Raw genomic sequence first — 26,961 nt, 5'->3', positions numbered from 1 at the left:
GTAAGAACTAGAAACACAGGTAATGGTAACATCTACCATTTAATGAGTCTCTTTCACGTGTTTTCGAATTACCAGTCTGAGTATAGTGACTGAACTCACAAAAACACATAGCTTTTCCTAGAGAGAGAGTAAAATTGAGAAGATGACCAAGAATAGAACCTTGAGAACCCAAATTTAAGTACTTGGCAGTAAAGAAATAGCCAATAGAGACTGAAAAGTAGTAATGGAAAATATAAGTGACAGGAAGGATTAGTATCATGGAAATCAAAGCAGAACATGATATCAAAAAAGAAGAGACTATTTCTCCAATGCTTAAATTAATCCCCATTTTGTTTTCTTCTTCTATCCTCAGCCAGTGAGCATGTCCATTACTGTAATAAACAGCTAGCTATTCATCCTTCGTAGTCAGGGCCGAACTAGGTTAATAGGGAGAACTGGACTTACTATAAATTAATAAGGGCATAGTGGTAAGGTATGAGTATCCTTTGTGCTAATACAAATAGTTCAGATCTGACATCCTAAATTAAGCCAGTTTCTTAAAAAAAGTTTTTTTAAATCTTCACCTGGGGATATGTTCACTGATTTGAGAGAGAGACAGAAGGGAGACGGAAAGGAGGGAAGGAGGGAAGAGAGGGAGTGAGAGACAGAGAAACATCAATGCTAGAGAGAAACAACAATCGTTGCCTCCCATACATGCCCTGACAGGGGACTGAACTTGCAGCTTAGGTGTGGGCCCTGACGAGGCATCAAACCCTCAACCTTTTGGAAAGAAGCTCCAAGCAACTGAGCCACCCAGTCAGGGCAAGCCAGTTTCGTTTTTACTTGTGAAAAATAAAGATTAATATTTAAAAATCATCTCTAAATTTGTTATCGTTTTAACTGAAAATGCACCAAAATAAATCCACATACCAGGACAAAACGAAACCCTTAACAGCCAGTTAGGTGTCTTAAAAAATTTATTTTAAAAATCAGAATAATGCACTCTATTTACTCACATATATTCCTGTTTGTAATCAGATATTTTCAGCAAACAGACATCTTTAAGCATCTTCATCTGCTTTTATCAAAACTTCAAAGTGGATCCTGCTGCTGCTGACAATCACAGCAGCCTGCTGGGGTAGAGGATGGGGAGAGAAAAGTCATCGTATATTCCTCTAAACTCAGAAATAATAAAACACGTGAGTGGGTAAAATGTGCATTGGTATGGCATCAATAAAGGCCAAATAGGGATAAAATTTCCATACACACTCTAAAATGAATAAAAATAAAAATTTATCACATATTTATTAACTATTAATCAACTAACCAAATAGTTTGTATTACTTAACACTGTCAAATTTTAGATTTTTGTGGAATAGCTATTAAATTGATCAATCCTTCTTTGAAATGATAATTTCATGTGTGTAAACACAAGTGATCTTGGGAAAATGCAGTTAAGCACAATATGGTCAACAAACTCATAAAATTGTTACTGACCCAACATAATTATTCTGAAGAAAACAAATGACTTAATCATGTGTGCATATATGTTTTTCTCTCTCCACCCCCCCAAAAAAATCTCTAAATTCAACAAATACCTTCTAATTGGCTTCTATTTGAATTGTATAAGAGAAGTAGAGATGTAGCGAATGGACCACGCAGTTCATCCTGCATAGGGAAGCAGGCGTCCATACATACAGACACACGTCTGCAGCCAGGGAGGCAAGGAGAGCACGGGGTGGGGGCTGGCGATGTTGAAGTCCTCAGAGGCCATTCTAGATGTTAATGTTGGATGTAACCAATGGAAGTGAGGAGCAATGAGTGAGTGGTGGCGATGGGAGGAAAGTTAGGCGAAGAGCACAGCATAAATTCTGCATGAAAAGCAGCCACAGTGTCGCCAGAGAAATCAGTGAGCAATGCGTTTAAGAGGAGGTGGCATGCAGGCATGCAGTGAAATGCAGGCAGAGAGTAGAAAAATGAAGTCAGATTGAGAGGTTCCTAAATATAGTACTAAGGATTTTTTTATTGTGTGTATAAAGGAGCAATTAAAGGTAAGACTTTGAGAAGACGCGCCTCGCGCTGTCTGAAGGAAGATGACTGCTCCTCTGTGGATCTCTGGGTGAGAGAGGCTAGCCATATAAAAAGTTTGTATTAATACTTTTTTAAAATATTTTTTTTAAGTTTGTTTCACACTTTGAGCCCTGAATGACCCTTCCCTAATTTTGAAATGGGAGAAATTAATTAAACCCAGGAAAAAACAAATCCCAATATTTTTAATCCTTTTTTCCACATGGAATAAATATAATGGCCCCATTCAAGTATATGCAATTCAAGGTTCTGGAGTTCAGTCACTTCATCTTATCAAACCATGGAACTCAAGAGTTGTGAAGGAAACTGATCATAGTTATAACACTTTGTCAGAAGTAGAACCCCCAATTTGATAAAGGTATTTAGAACCCACATTATCTTTCTTCTATATTAGATGGCACTTTAATAATGATAATAATAATACACTTGTTTGATAATCATTTTAAAGAGTCTGGTTTAGTTGGGGAGTAAAGAATTGAATGTGATCACTCCCCCATTTTTTTAACCACGTGTATTATAATCAAACTTTTTTTCCAATGGAGGCAGTGAGGGAATCTATTTTTATTAGTGAAGAACATACATAACGATTTCAATTGTTAATAAATGGTTGTGCTTAAAACATTGAAAATGACAGAACCTCCCTGTTTCCTTTCTCTTAGCAAAATGAAATAAATTTCAGACTAGTCTATGATAGTCAGTTCTTAAAATAATGAAGACAAAATTAATTGATTCATGTTGTAACTGTAATCAACATTTGTTGAGTACCTAACGTAATAAAATGATACTGACAAGTAGAGATTTGCATAAATACAAGACATAGCCCTACCACTAGCCACTTATAATAAAATAGGATTTGGAGCACTTGGTAAAGACATATCATTCTTTACTAAAGGCAAACTTAGGAAACGTTATCTCTTTATTTAGATATATATGCTAATTCATTTAATACTTATAAAGAACAAGTAACTATGATTAAAAATAAGAATTTATATATTTTTCAATGAGAAAAAATCATTTGGGAAGAGATAAGTGTGGTGGTTAAGCAAAAGAAACTTAGCTGTTAAGTGTTATCAATACTGAACTGAAGATAAGTACCACATATAGTACTAGTATAATAAGAAAGTGAGATTGAAATCGTTAAGTCTTTCAGTCTGGACACAAAATGACTGAAATTGTTATTCCTTTTTATTTACTGTTAATTATTTTGGAGAGGAGCAAGATGATTTCCAGTTGGTAAAAGTGAAACAAAGTTCCAAAAGACATTAATGAATATGATTTCATTGGAAAAGTATGAACGTGATGGGACATGTGTGTTGCATATATAGGATTTGGTCAAAGTATGGAAAGTATTAACGATCAGGCTAAAGCATGGTGACTCCACTCTAAAAGTTATGTTAAAGGAAATTCAAATTAATTTAACATGTACAAGACAAAAAAAGCCATACGTCAAAATCTGTATGATAACTGTTAGTTGTAATTAGATTTGTATTTTTATCCTGGCACTGTTACTAAGTCATTTATAAGCATGAACAACTCTATTTCTCTGGGCCTTAGTTTCCTAACATGTAACATGAAAGGGTTAAACCAGATGATCCCAGGGAGTAATTTCAGGTTAAAAAATTCCAATTATTCCTGTTGAATGCAGTTACGAAGAATGAGTCTCAGTACTTAAGCAATGTTTTCACCCCCAAGTCCCTCAAGAATAAAGCTAAATAATTTTTATGCTCCAATTTGCATATAGTTTTGATCCAGTCTTTACTTAATTTTAAACATTATAAAACATAAAAAAACAAAACGTTCCCCAAGTTGTTCTAATGCAGAACACTTGGGAATTTAACTACATAATATTATTTTAAATGTATTTAACACTCAATTCATACAGATTGACAAATGCAATGGGAAACTAGACCAACTAAAGATTTCATGCAAACTGTACAGAAAAACAATAAGCAACTGCAAATTACATAACATTAAAATATATTTTAAAGTACATTTCCCCTCTTAAATGGCAGTGATTATGCATTAGTGCGACCACAGAGCACTTGTAAGCTCTTTTGTTCAACAATATCCATTCCATGATAACAACTGTTTGGTCAGCCTCAAGGTCTTTCTTGGGTCTGAGCTTTCTGAGTTCTCCTATTTTAACAGTTACAGCCTCTACCTGTAACAGTAGCCATTCATCCAGAAATGCCTACTGTCTGATGTTGGGGGAGCAGGTAGAACATGGGTGAATCTTATGAAATCTCTCATCTTTCTGAAATTAGAAAATGAATGTGATTCAGGGATTGGAGGGAAACATAACTATGCCATAGGCAGTTTATACTTATCGCTTCTTTGTCAAACTGAGTTTCAGGCTAGAGACAGCTTCAGTATGATTTGTGAGTTCTCTCTCTCTTTACAGGGTCCTTAGTGTTAGGGAAGGAGGGGGAGAGGGGAAAGGATGCATCTCAGAATTGGCTGACTTAACCTCACCCTTGTTTTTAAAATGCTACTAAAAGGCTTTGATAAGAAGTTGCTTTATAAAAAAAGATCTATCCACCTGCACTTTCAGCAAATGAAGCTGGATTTTAATATATTGAAGTTTCTTGAGAAACAAATCCAAGTTGTGAAGGGATATGTAACAAAGTAAATACTCTGCTTTCATCAAGGTTCAGAGTCTGTTGCTGTCAGCAAGTTCTTAGCCTGTGGGTGGTGCGCTGACCAATTAACGCAGATCTAACTAACAATGCGGTGCTGACAGAAAGCAGCTTCTCTCCTTCAAATCCAAACATCAGCCCAACTTGATTTCTTTTCAATCTTCCTGGCAAGAAATGGTACATTAACTTCCTTCAACACTAGGGAAATTCAAAGTGTTTATTCATGATTTTTCATTCACCTCTCTTTACAGTATTTGCACTTTCACAACAAAAAAGTGAATTATCAAATGTCAACTGGAAATACTGACATAACAGATTCAATATATTTCTTAGTCACTGTGTCTGTACATATCCTTCCCCATTCCTATTGTCTACTTCAGGTCTGAGATGCTGTCTCCCTTCTGGCACTTCTCTAAGTAGGCTCTTCAGCACAGAATAACATCTCAAACGTCAGATCTCCCAGGGTAAGTGGCCGTGATTGCATTCTTCTGCAGAAAGTGCTCTCCTAGGTCTCATTGGGTGGCCATGTGTCATTCAATCAGATTGCTCTTGAACGAAAAGAGGAGTCAAAGAGAACTTGGGTTTCCAGAGAAAAATAAAGTGCTGCCCCCTATAAATCACAGTCACTGAAGAGTAAGGTGTCTTCCTAAAGAGGTAGAAACAATAGGGGGGGTGTGTTGCAGATGCCCAGATTTCAGTGATACTGAACACTGTATCTTTAAGGGCTTAAAACGGACTGACTCCACTCATTTCTCTGATTTTTTCATAAGTAAGCCAGAACACCAGTGACCAAGGGGTCTGAAAGATTAATCAAAGAAGTTAGTGCATATTTCAAAGCAATTATGAATATTCTACATATAGCATACACATCTTTAAATGACGATGTAATTTTGAATCCACCTAGGCTGAAAACAAATATTTTGGTATTCCACCTTTGTAAAGAACTCTATAACTTACAAAGCATTTTTCATGTTGTATATTTTTCACAGAACATTTTCAAGTCATATATTTTCTCTAAACAATTTACAACTGATATCCCTTTTTTACAGATGAGGACATCGAGGCTTAGCAATCAGATAATATAGCATGTTGTGGGTCTAGGCCACAGGCTTCTGGCCTACATTCCAGAGCCCTGGTTACTGAACGTTGCTGCCTACAAGGCTCAGATTCAGCATGCCCCAATTCCAGGCTGGGCTCCTCTACGTGTAGTTTGTAGATGAAGCATGACAAGGAGGCACCTAAGGACTTGAAAATGAAGATGAAAGAATATCTTCTGAGAGCTAGGTCACAAACCTATACCTAATGTATCACAAAATGGGTGTAATGTAAATGTTCACATTTATAAAGAAGAGCTTCCACCTCACAAGACTTGACTAACTTGAATTAAGTTATAACTGTATTGAAAGAAATTACACATAAGGGGATGAGGGTTATTTGACAATAGAAGATATAAATGCTAAAGACATAGGGAAATCACATAGTAAACATTGGAAGTGACCATTATAAAAAAGGGTGTCTTGGATCCAATTCTTATCTGATTTGGTTCATAGGTGATAGGTAATGTTGATCAGAGAGAAACTCAAATTAGAAAAATAAGCTTAAGCAATTACAATATAAAATGTATTTGGTTAGAGAGTTTGTACAGCAACATATATGTCAATGTGTTTGGAAATATTAAGTATGTTATATTGGTAGACTGAGAATTTATTTACTAAATAGTGGATTTAGGAGACCACATCTGGGTCAGTTATGTATGAAGACATAGACAAAGTAAAGAATGTGAAGCCGTGATGATATCATATTCTCATAACAATAACAATGAAGTGAACCAAGAACGTAACTAGTGGGATTAAGGAGCAGAAGTCTTAGGTAAGAATGAACTATGTGATTATTCCTTATTGCTCTGGTAATTAGACTTCTTCCTCATTTTAGTGACACGGCAACCAAAATATATGCAAAGGAAATATATGTTAATCAGGGATTGTGCAAAACAAGGTCTTACTGCCTCTACCTAGTGGAAGGGATTGGGATTGAGTTTGGCTGGGTTTGAACAGAAGTTAAAGAGGGAGACCACATAGACAAAAAATAAGGGTAGTATATAAATGGGATATACTGAAACTCTGTGCAGGAGTGTATGTGGGTAGTGTATTTTTACTAGTTTTTTCCTCACAGGCACAGTTGTACCATTGAAAATAATCCAAGTATATATGAGCCCATGTTTTCTTCTCTGGCCTACCTATTGTCATAACACTTGGAAAAACAACAGAGTCCTTCTCCGTGCCTATTACTGTGGAACATGAAAGGGCTCTTGGGTTGATATTCTTAAGTATTAAGTTTCTAGATAGCTCTTCCTTGTTATTCTGTGTTCAGTGATCTTCCAATTATAACATGGCTCCCTGTATAGCTCGAATTTAGGAGGAAGCATGCTGTCAAGAGGACTCCAGCATCTGAATCACTTGCCAAGTATGTTTCTCAATGTGATTGGGGTAACACTGCAGTTTGCTTATCAATTTCAATGAGTTCAGCTGAAGTGAATCTGTTTTTGCAAGGCCAGTTTTCTTGGTAGTAACTCATTGGTCAGGTTTTTAAGGTCAGGGTCACGCACTGCAGCAAATCATCAAGGCAACGTCACCCTGGTGACCTTTGGTACTTAGCCAGCCTTTCTGTGGTAACACCTCTCCTCTACCACTACACACTTTCTTTCTTCTTTTAAAGTTTCTATGACTAGCTGTGGCATCTTCAGGCACTCATATACTGCATTATTTAAGAACATGAGTTTAGAGTTGAACAGACCTGTAGCCAGTTCCTAGCTCTGCCATATACTAGCTATATGAGCTTGAGCAAGTTTCTTATACTTTGAGCCATGGTTGTCTCATCTGAAAAGTAAGGATAACACCACCTGTTTTACTAGATTCTTGTAAGACTTAAAAAATTAATGTGTAAAGAGCTTAGCTCAGAGGATTCTGCATATTAAGTACTCATCTTTTTGTGTTATCTATATGGCCTCAGTATTTCTTTGTCCTTGGATGTTCTCCCTGCCCTGCAGCTCCCCAACCCTGATTTTGTTTTTCATCAATGGTCTCACCCATCCTTACAGTCTCCCACACTAGAAACCTAAAAGTACCATTTCGTTTTTCCCTCCCTCACTTCCTACCTATAATCAGTTACTAAGTCCTGTGGAGTTAACCATAAATGTCCCTAGAATCTGTCTTCTCTCTATTTCTACCATCATCTGCTGGTCCTATGTCAAAATTGTCTTTGCTGCCAAAGAAATCTTGCCCCCAAACAAATTTTAGCACATTGCTCCCGAGTTTAAGCAGCTGCTTGTTAACTACAGGGTGACACCTAAACTACAAAACTTGGCCAGCAAGGTCCTTCTCTGCTGAGTCCTGAAGCACGTGCCAGGAATTCCCTCCTGAGCCTCCCCCCTGAAGGCCTGTTCTCCAGCCACACTGAACTGTCTGCAGTTCTCCAACATCAGGTCCACACATGGCTTGATGCCCATGTTCACGATGCTCTCTCATGTTTTTCTTGACAAATGCCTACTGATCCTTCAAAGCTCAGACCAGGTATCACCTCTGTGATGCCTTTTATGACCTCCGAAACAGTTAAAATTATTTTTACTCCACTGTTCACGTTCCCCCAGTGTTTTGTTCATACCACTGGCAAAGCATTAATATAACCTCCTTAACAAGACTATGTCCTCTGGAGCCAGACTGACTGGGTTTGATGCCCTGACCGCTAATTAACCACCTACCCTGGCCAAGTTATCTAGACTCTAAGTTTTTGTTTCCTCCTCTATAAAAGAGAAATATGACAGTAACCTACTAAATAGATTGTCGGGAGAATTCCATGAGTTAAGCCATAAAAATGATTAGCACAGTGTTGGCCATCTACAAAGTGATTGGTAATATGAGCTTTACTATTTCTATAATTTTTCTTACTTACATGTCTATCTTCTCCATCACACTGTAATCTCCTCTAGTGCAAAAAATAAACATCTTATTCCTTAGTGTTACCAGCACTTATAATAGTGCCTGGTTCAGGCAGCCCAAATCAAAATCTTCCTTTCCAGTAAGAAATATCCAGATTTACAATAATTTCAAGGTATAATCCAGACACTTAAAATAGTATTCTGCAACTTGGGTATAGCTTTGGCAATTAATTTCATGTTAATGGATAGATACCTACTATCTCTTGGTGGTCATTTATTATCAAAGCTTCAATTACCATCTATATGTGGATGGTGTGCAATTCTAAATTTCCATCCTCATAGTCTCTCCAAGATCCAGACCAGTATGTGAAGTTAATCATCTAGTTACCTTTTCTTTGATGTCTTACAAGCATCCAAAACTTAATGTATCTAAAAATGAACTTGTTATTCTACTACAAAATCTTCTTCCCTACAAAAGATCCCCATTTGAGGAGATTACATTGTCTGTCAGTCAGGGCAGAAATCTGGGAACGAAGCCCGACTTCTCTTTGCTTCTCCAACAATTTTCCCATCCTATCCAATCATGTTTCTATCTCCTACATATTTTTAAAACCTGTCTTCTTTTGTCCCCACTGTTAGACTCTAGTCTAAGCTATCATTATCTTTCATCTATCACTATCCTAGACTTTTCCATATGGCAGCCAGAATGATCTAAAAATTCACAAGCCATCCAGGTGGTGTCCCTCCCTCTTATGGATCGTGGGACCCTTCCCAATCTGGTCCCTTCCTCTCTCTGGCCTCACCCTGTGTCACTCTCCTCCACATCTCTGGGCCTTGGCCTGCTGGTTTCCGTCATGTTCTCTGTCTGCTCCAACTACTCCCTCTACCTAGAATGTTCCTTTCTGCCCCTTTTTACTAGGCTAAGTACTATTCATTCCTCAACTCTCAAGTTGAAAGTCCATTCTCCAAGGAGGTTTTCTTAATCTTTTAGCCTAGGCTATACTTATTTGGTATATATTTCCACAGCACCAGGCACTTTTCCCTACCACTCATCACTTCTGGTTTCCTATTCAATAAGAAGCTCCAGCACGAGGGCAGGGACCAAGACTCTTCTGTTCATTCCAAAGCCCAGCCCTAAGTACAGGGCTTGGCATGGAGTAGGCACTCAATTAATATTGTACTGTGTAAAGAATTGATTGTGTGAATTTCTAACTCACAACTCCTTCATTCTTTCAAATATTTTCTAACTTACAAAAGATTTAAGTACTTTGTTTTTATTAAACTTTTATATTTCTTAAATAACTCTATCTACTTCTACATATTGGTTTACTTCAGTAAAAAATAACATCTAAACCAAATAAAAAGGACATAATGCTTTCTTACCAAGCAGAACTTTGTGGTAATAAATATGAATGGGTAATGCAACATTTGCCATCAAAGTAACCCATTTTGTTTGCAACAGTAGCATTTTCACAGAAATGATCTCTAGAATTAAATCAATACACCTGTAAAAAACTAAAATATTTTGGCTAAATAGACTACTAAAGGCTTTACATTGCAGAAGAATCTATCCATTGGCTTTATAACAACAGAGTATCAACCTATTAGTTTCTGGATATAACTGAATTATTTTACTTTACTGAAGAAGGTAACAGAACTCTGAGGCAAGGTTAAACAAAACAAAAAGAAATAAAAAATGAAAGAACTGTGTTTTGGAGGCAGGGCCATGCCAAAAAACAGAGGAGAAAGCGAAGCTACTTACAAATTTAAAGTAATTTAAGTTCAAAGAAAACAGACACAAAAACAAAACAAAGGAAGGAAAGACCTAACTTTACCATTCTCAGCCAAGATGGTAAAAAGCCTTTATAGAGGCTCATGAATCCTTCTCCTTGAACAGCCTGAACCAAGCAGTCAGTAGATGATTTATACAAAAGCCCCCTAAAAAGGAAACAAGATAATTTTATTAAATTTCTTATGTGTAAATACATATATTATATAAATTAAAATAAAGCCTAAGGAAACTTACTATAAGTTAAATATTTTCTGCTAGTTTAGAACAAATAACATTTTTGGTTCTGTATCTAGTAAGTCCTCACTTAATGTCATCAATAGGTTTTGTGATTTCAAGGAAAATAAAGTAAAACAAAACCAATTTTACCACAGGCTAATTGATAGGAACAAGAGTTAAATTCCTGCGGCACCTCATCAACATTATAAGGAAACAACACTCAATAGAATGCCATTATTTGAGGACTTACTGTATATAGATCACCTCCTTTGAGTTTAAAGATATTTTCAGGGTTGACTCTTCTGATTCATCCCACCCTTGGTCTTATACTTAGAATTTACTCTACCTGATCTCTTCCAGAGAGAACATACTGTTTTATGTCAAATCAAATTCTCCATGTTACCTGCAAGTCATAAGCTTCTGAAGAAAGTACTCTGTAAATTCTCAGCAGAGTATGTTTTCAAAACCTCCTTGAAAACAATAAAGTCACAATAAATATCTTGTGTCTAAATAATATGATTGTTAAATTAGCTTATTTCCCCAAATGCACAGTATTTTTTCATCAGACAAAGAGCAAGTAGTTGCATAAAATCAGTTTTCTGGTTAAACACATAAACACACAAATACATTTCTATCAAGAATAAATAAGGGACATAACTTTAAAGAACAATGTTATTACAAACATTCAGGCACATGGATACTAAAGACTTTCTACCTTCCTTGCTTATCTCGTGGTTGATTCATTATTCGGCTTTTGATGACATCAGCTGGTGTTCCCAGAATAGAAGCTACCAGTCCAGAACAGAAACTATAAATACCAATAAATGAAATTGAATGATAGTATGTAACAGTTTCTAAATTTTAAGGAAAGGCAATTTAATATTTAGAAAGAGTAAAATACTAGGGAAATTACTGTAATATTCTTCATGATAATGTTCCTTTAGCTTAAAATCAATGCTACTTCATTAAAGAGGTACACACACACACACACACACACACACACACAAACCCAAAAGAATGTCAGTCAACTATACATTGAACACCTAGCGGGGGTAGATACTCTTCTAGACAGTGAACAAGACAGATAAGATCCTGCCCTCCAGGCACTTACACTCTGCTTGGGGAGAAGCAGAGGAGAAATTAATAATTTTAGATGCTGATAAATGCTATGAGAAAAATAAAATGGTAACTGGATGGCAGAAGAGAAGGCAGTGCCTATGTGAAGACCTGGAGAAAGAGTGTTGCAAACAGAAGGAAGAGCCCAGTAAAAGCCCTGAGTCAGGAATACTCTTGGTGCATTTGAAGGACAGAAAGCAGCCAATGCGGCTGCAGCATCCTGGTGGAGAGTCCAGCTGGATGAAAGACGAAAGACGCGGGCAGAGCTCAGCCCATGAGGGCTATTTATGGAGTCTGATTTTATTCTAGCTATTCTCTCTTTGACTGTTATGTTCTATGTTAACAATATGATTAAATGTAGTTCTCTGCACTTACCACACTATCCAACATCTCCATGCCTAGAATTCTTTTATCTGGAATGCTCTGCAACCCATATAATTGGAAAATTCTGGTTTTCTTTTCTTCAATCTATGCTCAGGTACAATGTCTCATGAGTTTCTGCTTATCCTTGTCTCTCTACCTAATAAGGTTAATCACTCCTTCTTGTAAAAGGCTTCTTGTCACTCAAAAGAGACAAAATGGATGTGGTCAACCTACTGTACTGCACAATAAATCAGGAGTTGCAAATGAGTGACTAAAAAGATAAGAAACACTAGCTGCCATTCACTCTGTGGACATACATGAAAGAGACAATACAGAAACATAATCAAGATTTTATAAACAGAAAACTCATTAACTACGTCAAGTTTCCAAGAGAACAGCATGTAGTGAGAGGAGGGGTGGTCAAACTGATCACAGAAAACAGAAAGCTCAACTCCCAGAAGTTGGCAGCTGACTCCATAGACAGACTGGAATTGCGGGAGCCTGAAGAAAAGTTTATGTTTGGCTAATGAAGAGCTAGAAAGGAAAAGTGTGTAAAACTTTTATGTCCTTCTGGCACATCATATACCTGACAAAGATAAGGACCAATGAAGTCCTTTGAAGTCTAGAGGCTCTGTGGTAGGGAAGTTGAAGCTGCAATAGGAATCTTCATACCTTCTCTTACTTTAAACTGCTATAGCAGAAAGTACCCTGAGTCTTTCTATCTGTTTCAGATCAAAATTTAAAATTCAAAGGAAAAACCCCTTTTGATTCAAGACAAGGAACACATATAACCTATTTACCTATTCCAGTAAATGACCTATGTGGGAAAAACATTATTTGGCCATATATTCTAGTAATGTAGGATACTGCTCTTACCACATTCTTTCCTGTTTGTTCAAATTCTTTCAAATTCAAAGTTTAATATCATTGATTTAAATATATCTTCATATTTTCACACAGAAATGTCTCGAGTAACACAAAATTCACCAGAAGTCCTAAAACTATCTACTAAAAATGACATATAAAACTAATTAAGAGGTAAGGAAGAGCAAAGAAATAGGGTAAAAACAGATATGCAGCTTCCCACTCTTTGCTCAACATTGGAAGGAAACACTACATTTTTACTCAGTCATTTGCTTCAGTCATTTGTAACTGGGCACTGGCTCAGTTATACCTAAGTGGCGAGAGTAGAAACTACCTCTAACAGTGTTAATATTAATAAACTCTGTTTTTAAAATGTGGGAAGCCCTTGTAATTGATTTTTAGAGAATTCTTTTTTCTAGCATGGTAAACACATCAAGAACCCCCTTCAGCAACTGTGGGCCCCATTTGGCACAGAGACCTAAGCATGTGACTGCCAATGGCTTCGTCCTCTTCTTATCCAACTGTTTGAGGCTATGCCAGATCATGAGTATGATCTGGCTAGACTTCTTTAAAAAACAAATACTAAAAGAGAACAAATAATATATTAAAGAGGTCTCATGAGATGGCCATCAAAGTAAGATGGCAAATAAAGAATTTAAGAGTATATAGCAGTCACAGGAATATCAATTTTGTCAAGCTACTTGTAATGGGCGTTGGTACTTTTTCTATTGACCTTGATCACTCCTTGCAAGTAATAACCCCGAACGGGGCCCAGGACAAAACTACAGCGATAATGGATGGAGAGTGATTGGACAAGTCTTCTGTTATCTCGAGGAGACTGGTGGTTATCTACAAGACTAGTTTCAAATATTCCATCAGCTCTGAGTCAGAATCAACAGTACTCTTCAGGATGAACTAAATAACCATGCTCACGTATAATCTTCACACAATGTAGACTGACTTTTTCACAGTTTTACCTCTTAATAGTCTCATGATTTTACAAAAAGAAAAAAAGGGATTATCCTGATCTTTCTGTTCTATACAATTTCCTGACTATTAATTCCACTCCCTATCTTCCCTCTGTATCCCCTACTAACACATCTTGTCAGCTGCCTTCCCAGCTCACTAAAATCCTGGCTGCAGTCTTCCACTGCTCCTGCCCTTCCCCAGGACTTCATTTTACTCACACCATTTTTTAAAATTGTGCTAAAATATACCTAACATACAATTTATCATTTTCATCATGTTTAAGTGCATAGTTCAGTGTTTACACCATTTTTCTTCTTCTTCTTCATATTAAGCTCCTTTTCCCTCAGGTGTCAATGGCGTGTGTAAAGCTCTCTGATTGCAGAGCTGGAATACCCTTCAAGCCTCCATGAGCATTCATTTCATCCTATGACACAGCACCCAGAACCTTCAGATCTCATAGCCCTGTTTACCTACTTAGATTTGGGTTCATGGTAAGCAACTCTGGAGCTGCCTCACATACCGCACAGACTCATACCAACCCATTTAAAAACCTGATCCAGTGGGTGGGGCTCAAAATGAACCAGATACCAATCATCCCGTTTTCTCAAAACCTGAATTAGAGAAGAATAAAGCTAAATTATTTCAGATTAGGGCTGGAGTATATACAGCTGGAAATCTTAAGTCTTTCCAATAAAAGACATATCTGTGAGGTGTATTGTACATTAAACAGATTTACTTTCTGCTGGGAAATCCATGAATCCTAGGTTAGAAGTGTGTGATTTCAAAGACCATTTGGGTAGAAAGATAATGTAAAAGAAAGAGAGATAATATCACTGTGGGACTTTCAAACAGACCTGCATAACCTGCTCCCAGAGTACAGCATAACCATGGAACAGACAAACATCTCAAAAGATAAGATAAGTCTCACAATGACTTGACCAAGTAGAAACTGGTGAAACGGGAACAGCATGCACAAAGATAGTGGAGGAAATAAAGTAAGGGTGACTACAGATACAATACATATGTTTATCAAGATGGAGGTAAAAGGGGAAGGATCCCTTAAATCCTCAGTTTTCTGTGAAAGAGGATGCCAGACTATTGTTAAAGAGAAAATACGGTGTACGTAGATTGTGAACACACATACCTGGGTGAGAGTTCGGAATGAGAAAGAACAGTGAGCAAAGACATATAAAAAGTTTGCCCTAGCAACACTAAAGATAAGTGATTTTAAAAGAGGACAAATGAAGAAACACTACCCTAGGAATATTTAGTTAACGTGAACCTGAATATGTATATATATTCGGTTTGAAACTATTTGGGGTTGTCTAAATAGCATAAAGGGTTCTAGAATTTGGAAACAGGATCAGAAGCTAAATAAAATCACTATAATGTTAAGGACACTAGACATCTATAAAATAACTCACTCTAATGGATACTTGAAATTCTGCTGCAAAAAGATGAAGGTATGTATTAGTCCTTCCTGGAATGCTCTTCTGCTTGTCTCTGTCAAGAGCCAGAGCCCTTCAAAACACGTATCTAATTCTATCTCCTTTGTCAAGCCCTTCCAAATGGTTATTTCTTCTCCCTTCTCTGAACTCTACAGTAATTGGTCACTTTCTTTTAGGGTTTCCTGTACAGTGTTTTTATACTTGTCTTGTTTTCTGCCTTGGTAAACTTTGGAAGGAGCTGGGTTTACTTTTTGTACTGAGTACAAGGGCCTGCACAGTGACTTTAACATAAAAGGTGCTCAAATTGATTTGGAGAGTTGATCATCAGAAGCTGACCCCAGGAGAGCCCCATCAATGTGCAAATATTTGGGGAGGTTTAATCTGATACAGTCTATGACTTTGTCTTGTCTTACCCATTTTATTTTTTTCTAGAGAAAAAAAATAGAGTCTAAAACTAAAACAATCACTCACCTAGATAAACCGTGAGTCATGATATTGTCTTCAAGTGGTGTATTCAATACCAAGTAGTGTTTCACTGTATCATATGTGGTTAAATCTGGCAATAGAGAGACAAAGAAGGCTTAAGTATTTATTTATTCAACATGAATGTCTTCTGAATCTTAGAGAAAGGTGTGGGGCAGAGAGGAAACCTTTGAAATAATTTGGTCTTATATCCTTATTGTCACAATTTGCTTATTTTTCAGAATCCTTTTCATACATCACCATACAAAAAAGTGAAAATGCTCCAGGGAAATATTCAATTATGATATTATAACATAAAAAAAGATTGTTGTCAATATATATTATTGAAAATAATAACATTTTTCATTTTCCCTGTTGTGAGTACTTGTACGATTATGGCAATTAGGTTTCTCAGAATTCGGTGAAATTTCCATTACCTCCCATATTCACCAGTGCTGCCCGTTGTATGTTGGGTACCCAGCCTGCCCAAAGCCCACGTATTCCTCCTTCAGCTAAGATTTTTGCAAATGCATGATGCACACCACGAAATCTAAAGGAAAATAATAATAAAACATAAAAATTACATGCATTCCTTTATATGGAATGGAACTGGATAAGCATTGCCTATAGTTGCTATGATTCGGAGTAAAATAACATCTTAATTATCTAGAATTGCTAGAAATTAAAGCAATCCACATAAGTCTATTTTCCAGGTAAATGTAATAATCCTTGAGAAAAAAGGTGAACATTTAATTAAACATTTTTAATTAAATGGGAATGGAAATAGTTATAAACAGTATCACTCTCTTCTCAAGTTTTTGAATAGATTAAAATTCCTTTCTTGATATTTTATATAATTAGTATACATGTAATTTATAGGAGAGAATAGTAGTTATCATACCTCTGGGTTCATCTTACTACTTTGTGAGAAACTTGAAAATTTTGTAAATTCACCAAATAACAACATTTAAAAAAATTGATTCTCATATAATCTCATAAGAGAAATTATATTTTTAGGCCAAAAAGTAGAAAGGACACCCTCATCATAAAAGGCTTTAAAACAATAATTTCACTTTATCAAAACTTACTATGTCATCCTTATTTTGATACACAGATTAAAAAAATGGTACTGAACCATGAACCAATTCTGAAAATCTCTGGTATAAAATAGAAGTTTGGATAGTTATTAATACCTGGAGTCAAATGCTACCTTTAACACTTATTAGCTGTGTGGCTTTTACTCAGGCCTTACACTCCTGTTTCACCAAAAAGATAATATGATATATTTATTAGGCATGAATAATTGCTATTATGCTCCATGGGGAGTTATGCTCATGAATGGGCAATGTAGCTAAAATTTATTGTGCACTTATTAAGCACCGGATTTTTTTGCAAACATAAAGTACATTTTATTTCTGAAAACTCTATGAAGTGCGTATTATTTTTCCAATGTACAACCAAGGAATTTGAGGCTTAGAGAGATTAAGGAACTTGGCTAGGGTTAGAATTAAAATGTGGTAAGGCTGGATTTGAATCCCAGGTTGTATGATCCCAAGGTTCATGTTCTTTACAACAACATTCAATGTTTTTTTTATTGAAAGTTCCAACATTAAAGACAAGAGAGGGGAAAAAAATCGAGGCAATCAGTTAAAAACTCAGTTATTTCTAGATCCTAATAGTTCTGTCCATGTATCTAATGAAGGCCACAACACTTCTCCCTGCTACTGAGTAATGCAACGTTGCTGTGGGATGACAAAATAGGCCCTGAGGATCTGTAAACTACTTGCTTAAATCGAAGTGGTTCCCTTTTCTCCTCTGTCCTGCATGTTCTTTCTCAGCCCAACCTCCTTGTGCCCTGCATCAGCTTGGGAGCAGCAGAGCAAAGTGCAGCAGTCAGTGGGAACTCCCAAAAGAGGCACCAAGCCCTCTGTTAGCTCTGGCTCAGCCACAGACCTGCAGTCTTCAGAGTATCAGACCCCTTCATATTCAGCTCAAGGCGTCCTGCACTTTTCCTCTTTCTTGGGAGGGGGCCTATATTTAGCTGCAAGATTTTGCCACTTTCTTGGATGAAACTGGTAAGTAGTATTTTTATGAATTGTTGAACATGAAGCCCTTGGAAGAAAGGCAAACTTCGATAATATAGGGTAATGCGATAGGAGGATTTTATATCACTAAAGTGTGATTTTAAAACTTCCTTAAACTTGGTAAAAAGAAGAGCAGGCCCTGGCTGGTGTGGCTCAGTGGGTTGAGCGTCCTCCTGCAAACCAAACATCACTGGTTCCATTCCAGGTCAGGGCATATGCCTGGGCTGTGGGCCAGGTCCCCTGTTGGGGGCATGCGAGAGGCAATGAATCAATGTTTCTCTTGTACATCGATGTTTCTTTCACTTTCTTTCGTCCTCCCTTGCCCTCTCTCTAAAAATAAATAAAATCTTTTCTGTTTTTAAAAAAGAAAAAAAAAAAGGAGAGTAGGAATAGACAGGGAAGCAGAAGCCATTTGCATGGTCAACTTTGCTATTTCCCTACTTTCAGGGAGAAAGGGAAGGAACCCAAACTTTTGTCACCTTATGAGCCAGGGACTCAAACTTTCATGCAAACCTTTTGAGATGGCCCCTTGTAAAGGCAAAGAAGCAGAGAGGAAAAATGTTAAGTGACTTTCACAACACTAAACCATGATGGCAAAACTGGGATTCACACCAGGGCAAATTTTAATGATCAAACTCTTTACATCAAGCTGCCTTGGCTGGAAAGAGCAACACATGTATAATTTGTCTAATAGAAAACACAGACATCTTACTATGCAAGGAAAAGATCCATCTTAGTTCTCTTCTTAATGGATATGACTTACAAATTAAAAGTCAGATTTAATGTCTTTACTGAGTGTCAAATTACAAAAATGCATGTGTCCGTTAGGTAAATGTTCAAAATAGGATGGTGGCAACGGGGGAAAGAAAGGTTATTTAATTAGAGAACTTACCGCAGGGGTTTTCCTTCGAGTTTCCTTTTTCCTTCCATTTGCATCTGAACCTTCACTAGATCAGTTGGGTTGGCTAAAAACTGGCCAACTACACCAGCCATCATCCCTCCAATCACCGATTTCCTAATTATAAAAGGAGATACATTTTTAAAGGCTACCATTAATTTCACAAATTTTGCAATGAACAATACCACGCTGCTTATAGCCCCTGGATAAGATTTAAGACAAGACAAGGAATAGACCCAAACAAGTCACAGAGGAAAGAAGGTGGTTTGTCTGTTTACAGATGGAAAGATTAAAGGACCACAAGGAGCTGAAATTCAAATCTGAAATTTCAGAAGCCTTACATGGCCTGAAATTCAAAGGAAAGGCAGTTGTTTCAGAGATACAAACATCTGAACTGATAATCTAATTGAGGTTTAATTCTGATCACAGGGAAATAAAAGCAGCATAGATGCAATTGGTATAACAAAGGCTGGTAAGTCAAATTTTATAAACTGCTATATTACTCGTTTCCCAAACTGAGGAGGGTCTGACAACTTCTTGCTCTCTGAAGAAACTCTTCGTGTCCCTAGACTCTTCCTTCTCCTCACCCTCTCCGAGTCAATAGTGATCAAGCCTTGACTGTTACACTTCCACATACTTTGAATCTGCCCTCTTATCCTTATTCCAACTGCTCTTGTCTCAGTCCAGGCCCCAAACATCTTTTTCTAGATTAGTGCAATAGTATCTTGGGGGAATAAGGCTGTTTTCTTCCCTTTCATTCTGATATTTAAAGAGGTCAAATGAGTATACCGTAAAAATGGGTCTCAGTCCCAGGTCCCCTCCTGAGGCAGTCGCAATGGCTAGTTTCTTAGGCCTTTCTAGAGATAATAGCTATATATTCACTGAATGCTTATTTTGGCAGGCACTGTTTTAAGCATTAAAAAAAATATCTAATACTCATATGAACTCTATGACATTAGTGCTACTGTTATTCCCTCTTACAGATAAAGAAACTGAGGCATAAAACAGTTAAATGACAGCTCCAATCTCACAACTAGTGAGTGGTACAGCCAAGATGTAATTTCACTGTTCAAGTGCAGAGCCCACAGTCTTAGGCACTAAGTTATGGTATATGCACACACAAATGTATATGTATAAATATTTCTTTTTTTAAAATTTTTTTTATTGTTCTAATACATGTGTCTCCATTTTATTGTCACTACTAAATATTTCTTTTTAAAGGCACACATGTAGAATGCCAGGTTGTATATTGTTCTGCATTTTGACTTTTTTCCTAAGAGTGTATCTGAAATGTTATCCTTATCAGTTCATAGGTTCACGGCCTCACAGTGTTCCATTTTATGGATATACCATAATTCATATAACCAACCTAAGTTTTCACAAAGAAATTTGAACACGTACGTGACATTTGATAGATCCTGCAAGGCTGCTTTCTATAGAACTTGTATCAACTTACACTCCCACCGACAGCCTGAGAGTGCCATTTCTCCTCACAGTGATGAGCACAGTAGATCATTGTTTTTTTCCTTTGCTAACCTCATCGCCACCACCTCTCTGTAACTGTTACATAAATCTAATTGCTTAGGCATCTATCTTTTATTACCATGACATCAATGATGGCAGGGATATGTCTTTTTCTTTACTATAGTCCCAGTATCAAGTTCAGACTGGCATACCAAATCATTCACTAAATACCTACTGACTGAATAAACTGTCCTATGCCAAAGGGGCATCATGCCAGTATAACCTGAGAGTTGGCTTCATGGGGAAGTATTTCCTTTGAACTTCTTACCTACACTTTCCCCTTCTGCAGGGAATTAGAAGATCACTCACTCTGGGAAAGCAATTAGTTTAGCTTAGCACATTATAATTTTTCAAAAACGGGGCCAAGAGATTTTGCCTAAGAGATGAAATTCTTCTTATTGTCCTTTTCTTACAGTTGTGACTTGAATTTTTTCATCCCAGAAAAATATATTATGAACATATTTATATGTCACATAAAACCTACCTCACTCTTTGAAAGCTGTGTTATATTTCCCTGTGTAACTATATCATAATTTATCTACTTCCAAATTATTAGTTATTTAAATTTTTAAATTGCTGTTATCAACATTACAACTGTATGTTATCAACTGTAGAGTTGATAATCTGTGTGTGTCTTTATGCACAGGTACAAGTATTCTGTAATGATTATAATCATAAAGAGTTGCTGAGTCAAAGAATTACACATTTAAAAATCTTAACAGGTGGTTTATGCCCAAAAAGTAACTCACATTCTCATTAACAGTTCGATGGCTAAAAGATACTTTTAATTAATTTCCTTGATTACCTGTAGGGTGAACATTTTTAATATTTAATGAACATTGATACCTCTTCTTTTGTGAATTGTCTGTTGATAGTCTTTATTTTTATTTGTATGCTTTATATATTATATTGACTTGCAGTTTTATGTGTATTATTTATAATAATCACTATATATGTTTCTGTTATAAATATTGCAAGTGAGATGAACTTTAATCATCATCTAACTTATGAAAACAAAAGCCTGCTGATAAGTATTGCTTCTACAACTTGGAAAACTGGAGATATAAAAGGTGAAGTAGTCCGCCCAGGGTACATGTTGGTAGAGCAGGAATTTGAGCCCATCTCTGTCTTATTCTAAAGCCCAGGGTTTCTCAGTAAAAAAAGGAATGAAGAAGGTACTCTATAACAATTTTTAAATATTAAAACATTAAGTAGTACATACACACAATTTTTACATACAAATAAACATTTGTATACAATGCACAGTGAATGCTCAATTATTTGGATTTATATTGTGAATATTTAACATTTTAAGCCTGTAACTTGAGGCAATTTTGGTAGAAATGCACAATTTTACATAAACTTAATGTATAAAACTTTAAAGCCTTAGGAGCAATAGCATATAATTTTCAAAACAAAAATTACCAAAGGGGATAATGCTTATCTTCACTTTTGCCAAACACAACTTCACGGAGGTGTTCATATGTGACCATTCGACCTCCAGAGTACACTGTGTAAATGAGATCATAAAAAAGGTGAGTTCAGCTATATGTTTAATAAAATAAGAGGACATTCTGACCTGGCCTCTAGCTGTGTCTTTTTCTCATGCAGCCTATGCTTCTAACACACGGACTTCTTGATGTTTCCCCACATGTGGTCTGCTGTTTTCAGTCTCAGGCCTCCTCACATGCTGTCTGATCTTCCTTGAATGGATTCTCCCTTCTCTGCTCTGCTAACTCCTCCTAGCCTTCAAAACTCAACTCAGAACTGCTTTTCCGGAAAGTACTCTCTGACCTTTCCTCCAGTGTGCTCGGCTGTCATTGCACCTACTATGCTTCCACTCTTTCCCCCAGAATGCCACAGGCACACAACTGATATGGCATTTGTCACATGGATTAGAGAGTAACCTGTTTTTCTTGCTCACCTTTTTAACACATCATGAGCATTTCAAGGTAGGTTTTCATTACTCTACATGCCCTAGTACAGAGCTTGGTACACAGCGGGCATTTTCATTCGATAAACATGTATAACTTCACTGGATAACTTATTATAGTACAGGAATTTTTCAGTCAAATGCCAAACACGTGAAATTAAGCTTCAATGTAAAGCCATATATGGTGGTCAACTAATACAAGTGGAAAGAAGTAAACTTCAAGACAATAATGGGAAGCAAAGGAGAAAGTATTAAAAAAGAATGGAAAATAAAAATCATTAAAATCAGTACATGATATTCATATAGAGAATTTTCCTTGATATTTCAGGAAGCTTAGTGGCATTATTTCAAGATATTAAAAAATATACAAAGTGTCAAAACAATAGCCATCTCTAAGCACACTTCTCCATAGCTCTTAATGAATACACTCTTACTCATCTGAAGAACCAAAGCTTTAAAAATAATAAGATAGTAGTCACTACTTGGCAGTTCTCTGATAAAGGGTCCCTTCAGAGTTGAGGAAACATTACGAATGTAGAGAAAAATGCCACGCCTGTCCTACTACCTTTTGAAGACCAGTTTATTTTCTCCTGTCCACAAGCTGAAAACTGAACAACTCCTATCTTTGTGAGTGCCACTTGGGAAGCAGAGCACAAAAGTGTTAAAGAAGTGTTCCCATGGGCCGCAGTGTGCTTATGACTGTTTTCCTTTAAGAGTGACTAAAGGCCCACACAGCCGATTAGGTAGCCTGGGGAACTGAGGCAAAAAGCGCTTGCTTTGCATTTACTCTGTTGCCAGAGTTGGATTAGGTGGTCGACCTTGCTTGCTCTCTTTCAGAACAGCCCGGTTTCTAATGTATGGGACAGAGGCTGGTGAGATTTGGAATTGTGGTCAAATGCATTTTAATTTCAAAGAACAAAACAATTTTTAACTTTGTGTTTAAAGTTTCTAGAGTGGACAAAAATATCAAGTATGCACATTTTCTTTCTTAAACTTGAAAAAAAACATTATTAGGAAAATTTTGAAACTTACAGAGTAGAGAAAATAATATGTAACTCCCTCATATCTATCATTAAGATTAATTCCTGACATTTTGCCGTACTTGCCTCATTTTTTTCTTATTTTAAAGTCTATTGCAGATATGGTGACAGTTGATTCCTAAAAAAAACCTATATGCATTTCTAACAATTGGTAGTTAATTTTCTTCTTCTTAAGAGACTATACATTTGTTTATTACATTAGTAGAAAAGGCTGACTGGTTTTTGGATATAGCTAAACAGAAAAGAAGGATAGACAAACAGAAGTTATAACAAACTTACCAGCCAGAATCAAGATAAATACCTACGTGTCTGTAAATGGCGGGCGTCACTCCTTGCCAAAGCTTTAGAAAGCCTTCCTCTTGAACGATGCCTAGGGCTGTGCGCACCATGCCCCTATACGGAGTAGATTCTCTTGCACTGTCTCCCAACCGAGCAAGGGCAGCTTCTCCTTGCATTTGGAGTCGAGTTTTTGTGAGATCGAGGGGAAAGGTAGCTAACAAAAACAAACAAACAAAAAAACGAGGGGGAAACCCATAATATTCAGAGAAACAAACAGAAATTCTAAAATCATAGGACTCATTGTTTAGTTGCCACAAGATCAGTGGTTCTCAAATTTTAGAATACATCAGAATCAGCTATGGAAACTATTATTTTTTTTAATTTATTTTCTTTATTTTTTCAAATACATTTGTCTCTGCCTTCCCCCCACCACCTTCCCCTGCCCCCTTCCCCCTCCGTCTATGGAAATTATTAAAAATTACAGAATTCCGAGCTCCATACCTATGGATTCTCAGTAGGTTGATGGAAGATTAGAAATCAGTTAATTATTATGTACACTTAAATTTACATATCACTATACCAGAGCACCTCCAAATCACCAGGGGAAAAATGTGACAAGCCTTCGGTTTTCTTAAATTCAGAAATTTCAAAAGAACTCATGGACACGGACAGCAGTGTGTGATTGTAAAGGGGAGGGGTTAGTTGGGTGGAGGTGGAAAATGATATAGGGGGGATAAATAGTAATAAAAAATACAATAAAGAAATGAACTATTAAAAAAAGAATTTCAGTCCATAATTTACTCCTTAATTTTTGCCTTCCAATGAGAATAATTTCAGGTATACATATTCTGTGATGTCCTCTTGATTGTAATTATGATTAAAATCTAAGGTGATCTTTGGAATACTGTAGTACTTATACTAGGTTCTTCAGTGCCAGATGAGACTGAATTCTGTAATTTCATGGGTGAAGTTCACACTCAGATGAATCACTAACCTGTTGCTTAAGATATAGAACATACAAGATAGAGTTTATAATGTCATCTTTTACATATCAAGGTAGCATACTCATAGTCCTAATAACGCACATATTGAGTTGTTTTTCCAGCACTGATAAGTTTTGTGCATGGCCTCCTTACAAGTACCAGCTGTACTCGAAAAATTTTTTTTCTAATGATTACATTTTAAATTAGAGATAGACCTTTACCTTGAAACAGAATGAAGCTAACTCATCCCCATTAGGAAGATCGTGCTCATAACTTTATATCACACAATGTCCCAAATAACTGAGATAGCCAGATTCAGAGAAATTCATAAACATTATTCATATTACATAAATCTATTCGCCGAAAACCACCTGATACAAAACCATAGCTATGCCTTTTGCAAGAGAAAATGGAGTGGAAGAGAATATTAAATCTTACCATTGGTCTTTGGAAAGTTTATATCTTGCTAATAGTTTCCCTAAAACAGAAGTAGTTTACATACAGAGAATTTAAGCAATGCTTTATTGAAATATGAAACTTGAAAAGTCTTGAGATATAGAAGCCTCTATATGGGCATACTGATGACTCTCAGAATAACTTTTTCTTGCTGATTACTTAAAAAATACTTCAGGTTCTCATCGTAAATTGTTTTGCACTCAAAACCATCTCATGTTTTGATTCTCCCTACCTCCCACTCTGGCCCACCCAAAATTCTCCATGAATTTTTAACAAGGAATGTTCCTTTACAAAGACCATTGGTAACATAAGTTTAAAAAAAAAAACTGGAAATACATATAATCATTCATAAATCTGCTTTTAAATTTTTTTAAAAGTTGGTCATTTGTATTCCAGTAAAACGATGAATAAAAATAATTCTCCATCAGTTTTGGGAGGACAGAGAAAAAGGTAGAGTCCAAAGGCCAAGAGTGGAGGAGCACAAAGGGCAAAGCAAGGGATCATGTGCTGGCTCTGCCAGGAAAACAAAATAAACTCATTTTAGAACAGGACAAACATTTACAAATGATAACACATCAGGGTTGTTGCTTTTTGTTTGTTTGTTTTAAATGGGAGAGAAAAATGAGAGAGTAACCTTAAAATGCACAGAGAAGGCTTCACAGGGACAAGATTCACAGTAGACAAGACTCACAAAATCCTTGGAAGAAACACCACCTGCTCATGCGAGGGCATCATCATTCTGCTCTAGGTGGCCTCTTATGTTTTCTCTGAATTGCTTCGTCAGATGTACCTGTTCATTTCTATGCTTTTATGATATTTAATAATACCTTCATTATAGAAAGCACAATGTAATTGTCTGTCTCTGCATGTCTCCCCACCAGTCTGTAAGAAGGATAGGGCTGAGTCTTTTGAACAATACTGCACAGTCTCTAGCACTGCAGTAATTATAATAATGTCAAGATTATTGGGTGCCCTGCCTTTGATTTTGCATTTAGGTATTACTGATTTCTCACAATCCTGCACGGTAAACATAGTTAAGCTCAAAGTGGTAAACTGGCAAATGCTGAGTAGATGCTCAATAAGTGTGACTGGTTAATAATTTAAGTTCCACAAATTGGGCCCGTAATTTGGACCCAAAAGACAATGATGTAATGAGGTTGTGTAAGAATATAAATCTCACAGATTATTTCAATAAGGATGAAAAGTGGATTGCGTTTTTCAAAAGGTCATCCTCATTAAAGGGAAAATGAATCCTACAGAGGAACGTCATCTCGTGAAGCTTCTGAAAGTACACGTTTGAGCACAACAGCACACCTCCGAGCGAGATGCAACTGGAAGGCAAAGACCTCAGTGACCTCCAGTCCCTCCTCCACACGGAGCTGGCCTTGCCCCTACACTACCACATCTGCGGGACACGTGTGGAAGGAGAGGCCTGCGCACACCCGGGAACCGGGAACCGAGCCACCAGCCAAACCCTACCTCCCCGCCCCCAACCCTCGCCACCTTGCCCCACCCCAATCCCAGCAGGAGCCTCAACCGCTCGCTGCAAAGGCCCAGGCGTGGGCGGCCGGGTACCTAGCTCGGCCACGGTAGCCGCGCAGCCAGACAGTAGGAACTTGCTCGCTCGGGGCCATCTCTGGGTGAGCGGCAAAAGCCTCTCCTCATCCTCTGGGACGGACATTCAGCTGCAGGACAAGACGACAGTGCACCCCTTCTGGCCGGCGCCCCGCGCGCTGGCTGGCCTGCCACCCTGCCAGGGCGGCCTCTCCTCAGCGGACGAAGGGGGCGGCAGAGACCATGTCCCTCGCTCGGCTCGGCCAGTCGGGCCCCGCGAAGCCGCAGCCTTCCGAGCAGCCCCAGGCTTCAGGATTCTAGCGGACTTGACAGCCGAAAAACA

General features: G+C 37.2%; 1 protein-coding gene across 3 annotated transcripts; it reads right to left on the bottom strand.

The window, feature by feature from the left end:
• Positions 1-3,178: 3,178 nt before the first annotated feature.
• On the bottom strand, positions 3,179-26,936 carry SLC25A27 (solute carrier family 25 member 27). Of its 3 annotated transcripts, none has more exons than XM_054569457.1 (9): positions 26,640-26,936; positions 23,648-23,839; positions 21,799-21,883; positions 18,844-18,966; positions 16,305-16,417; positions 15,877-15,961; positions 11,361-11,453; positions 10,473-10,575; positions 3,179-5,501 (listed from the first exon to the last, which is right to left on the bottom strand). In XM_054569457.1, exons 1-9 carry the CDS (start codon positions 26,743-26,745, stop codon positions 5,430-5,432), a joined length of 972 nt encoding a protein of 323 aa, XP_054425432.1. In that variant the 5' UTR covers positions 26,746-26,936; the 3' UTR covers positions 3,179-5,429. The 3 variants fall into 3 exon arrangements, with proteins under 3 accessions (XP_054425432.1, XP_054425433.1, XP_054425434.1); XM_054569458.1 differs by having other exon boundaries at positions 3,179-5,349; XM_054569459.1 differs by having other exon boundaries at positions 3,179-5,251.
• Positions 26,937-26,961: the final 25 nt, after the last annotated feature.

This window comes from Pteronotus mesoamericanus, unplaced genomic scaffold, assembly GCF_021234165.1.
Source record: "Pteronotus mesoamericanus isolate MK-2021 breed Mesoamerican mustached bat unplaced genomic scaffold, CSHL_Meso_final contig_20, whole genome shotgun sequence".
NCBI lineage: Eukaryota > Metazoa > Chordata > Mammalia > Chiroptera > Mormoopidae > Pteronotus > Pteronotus mesoamericanus.
This window is presented reverse-complemented; position numbering and strand designations above follow the sequence as displayed.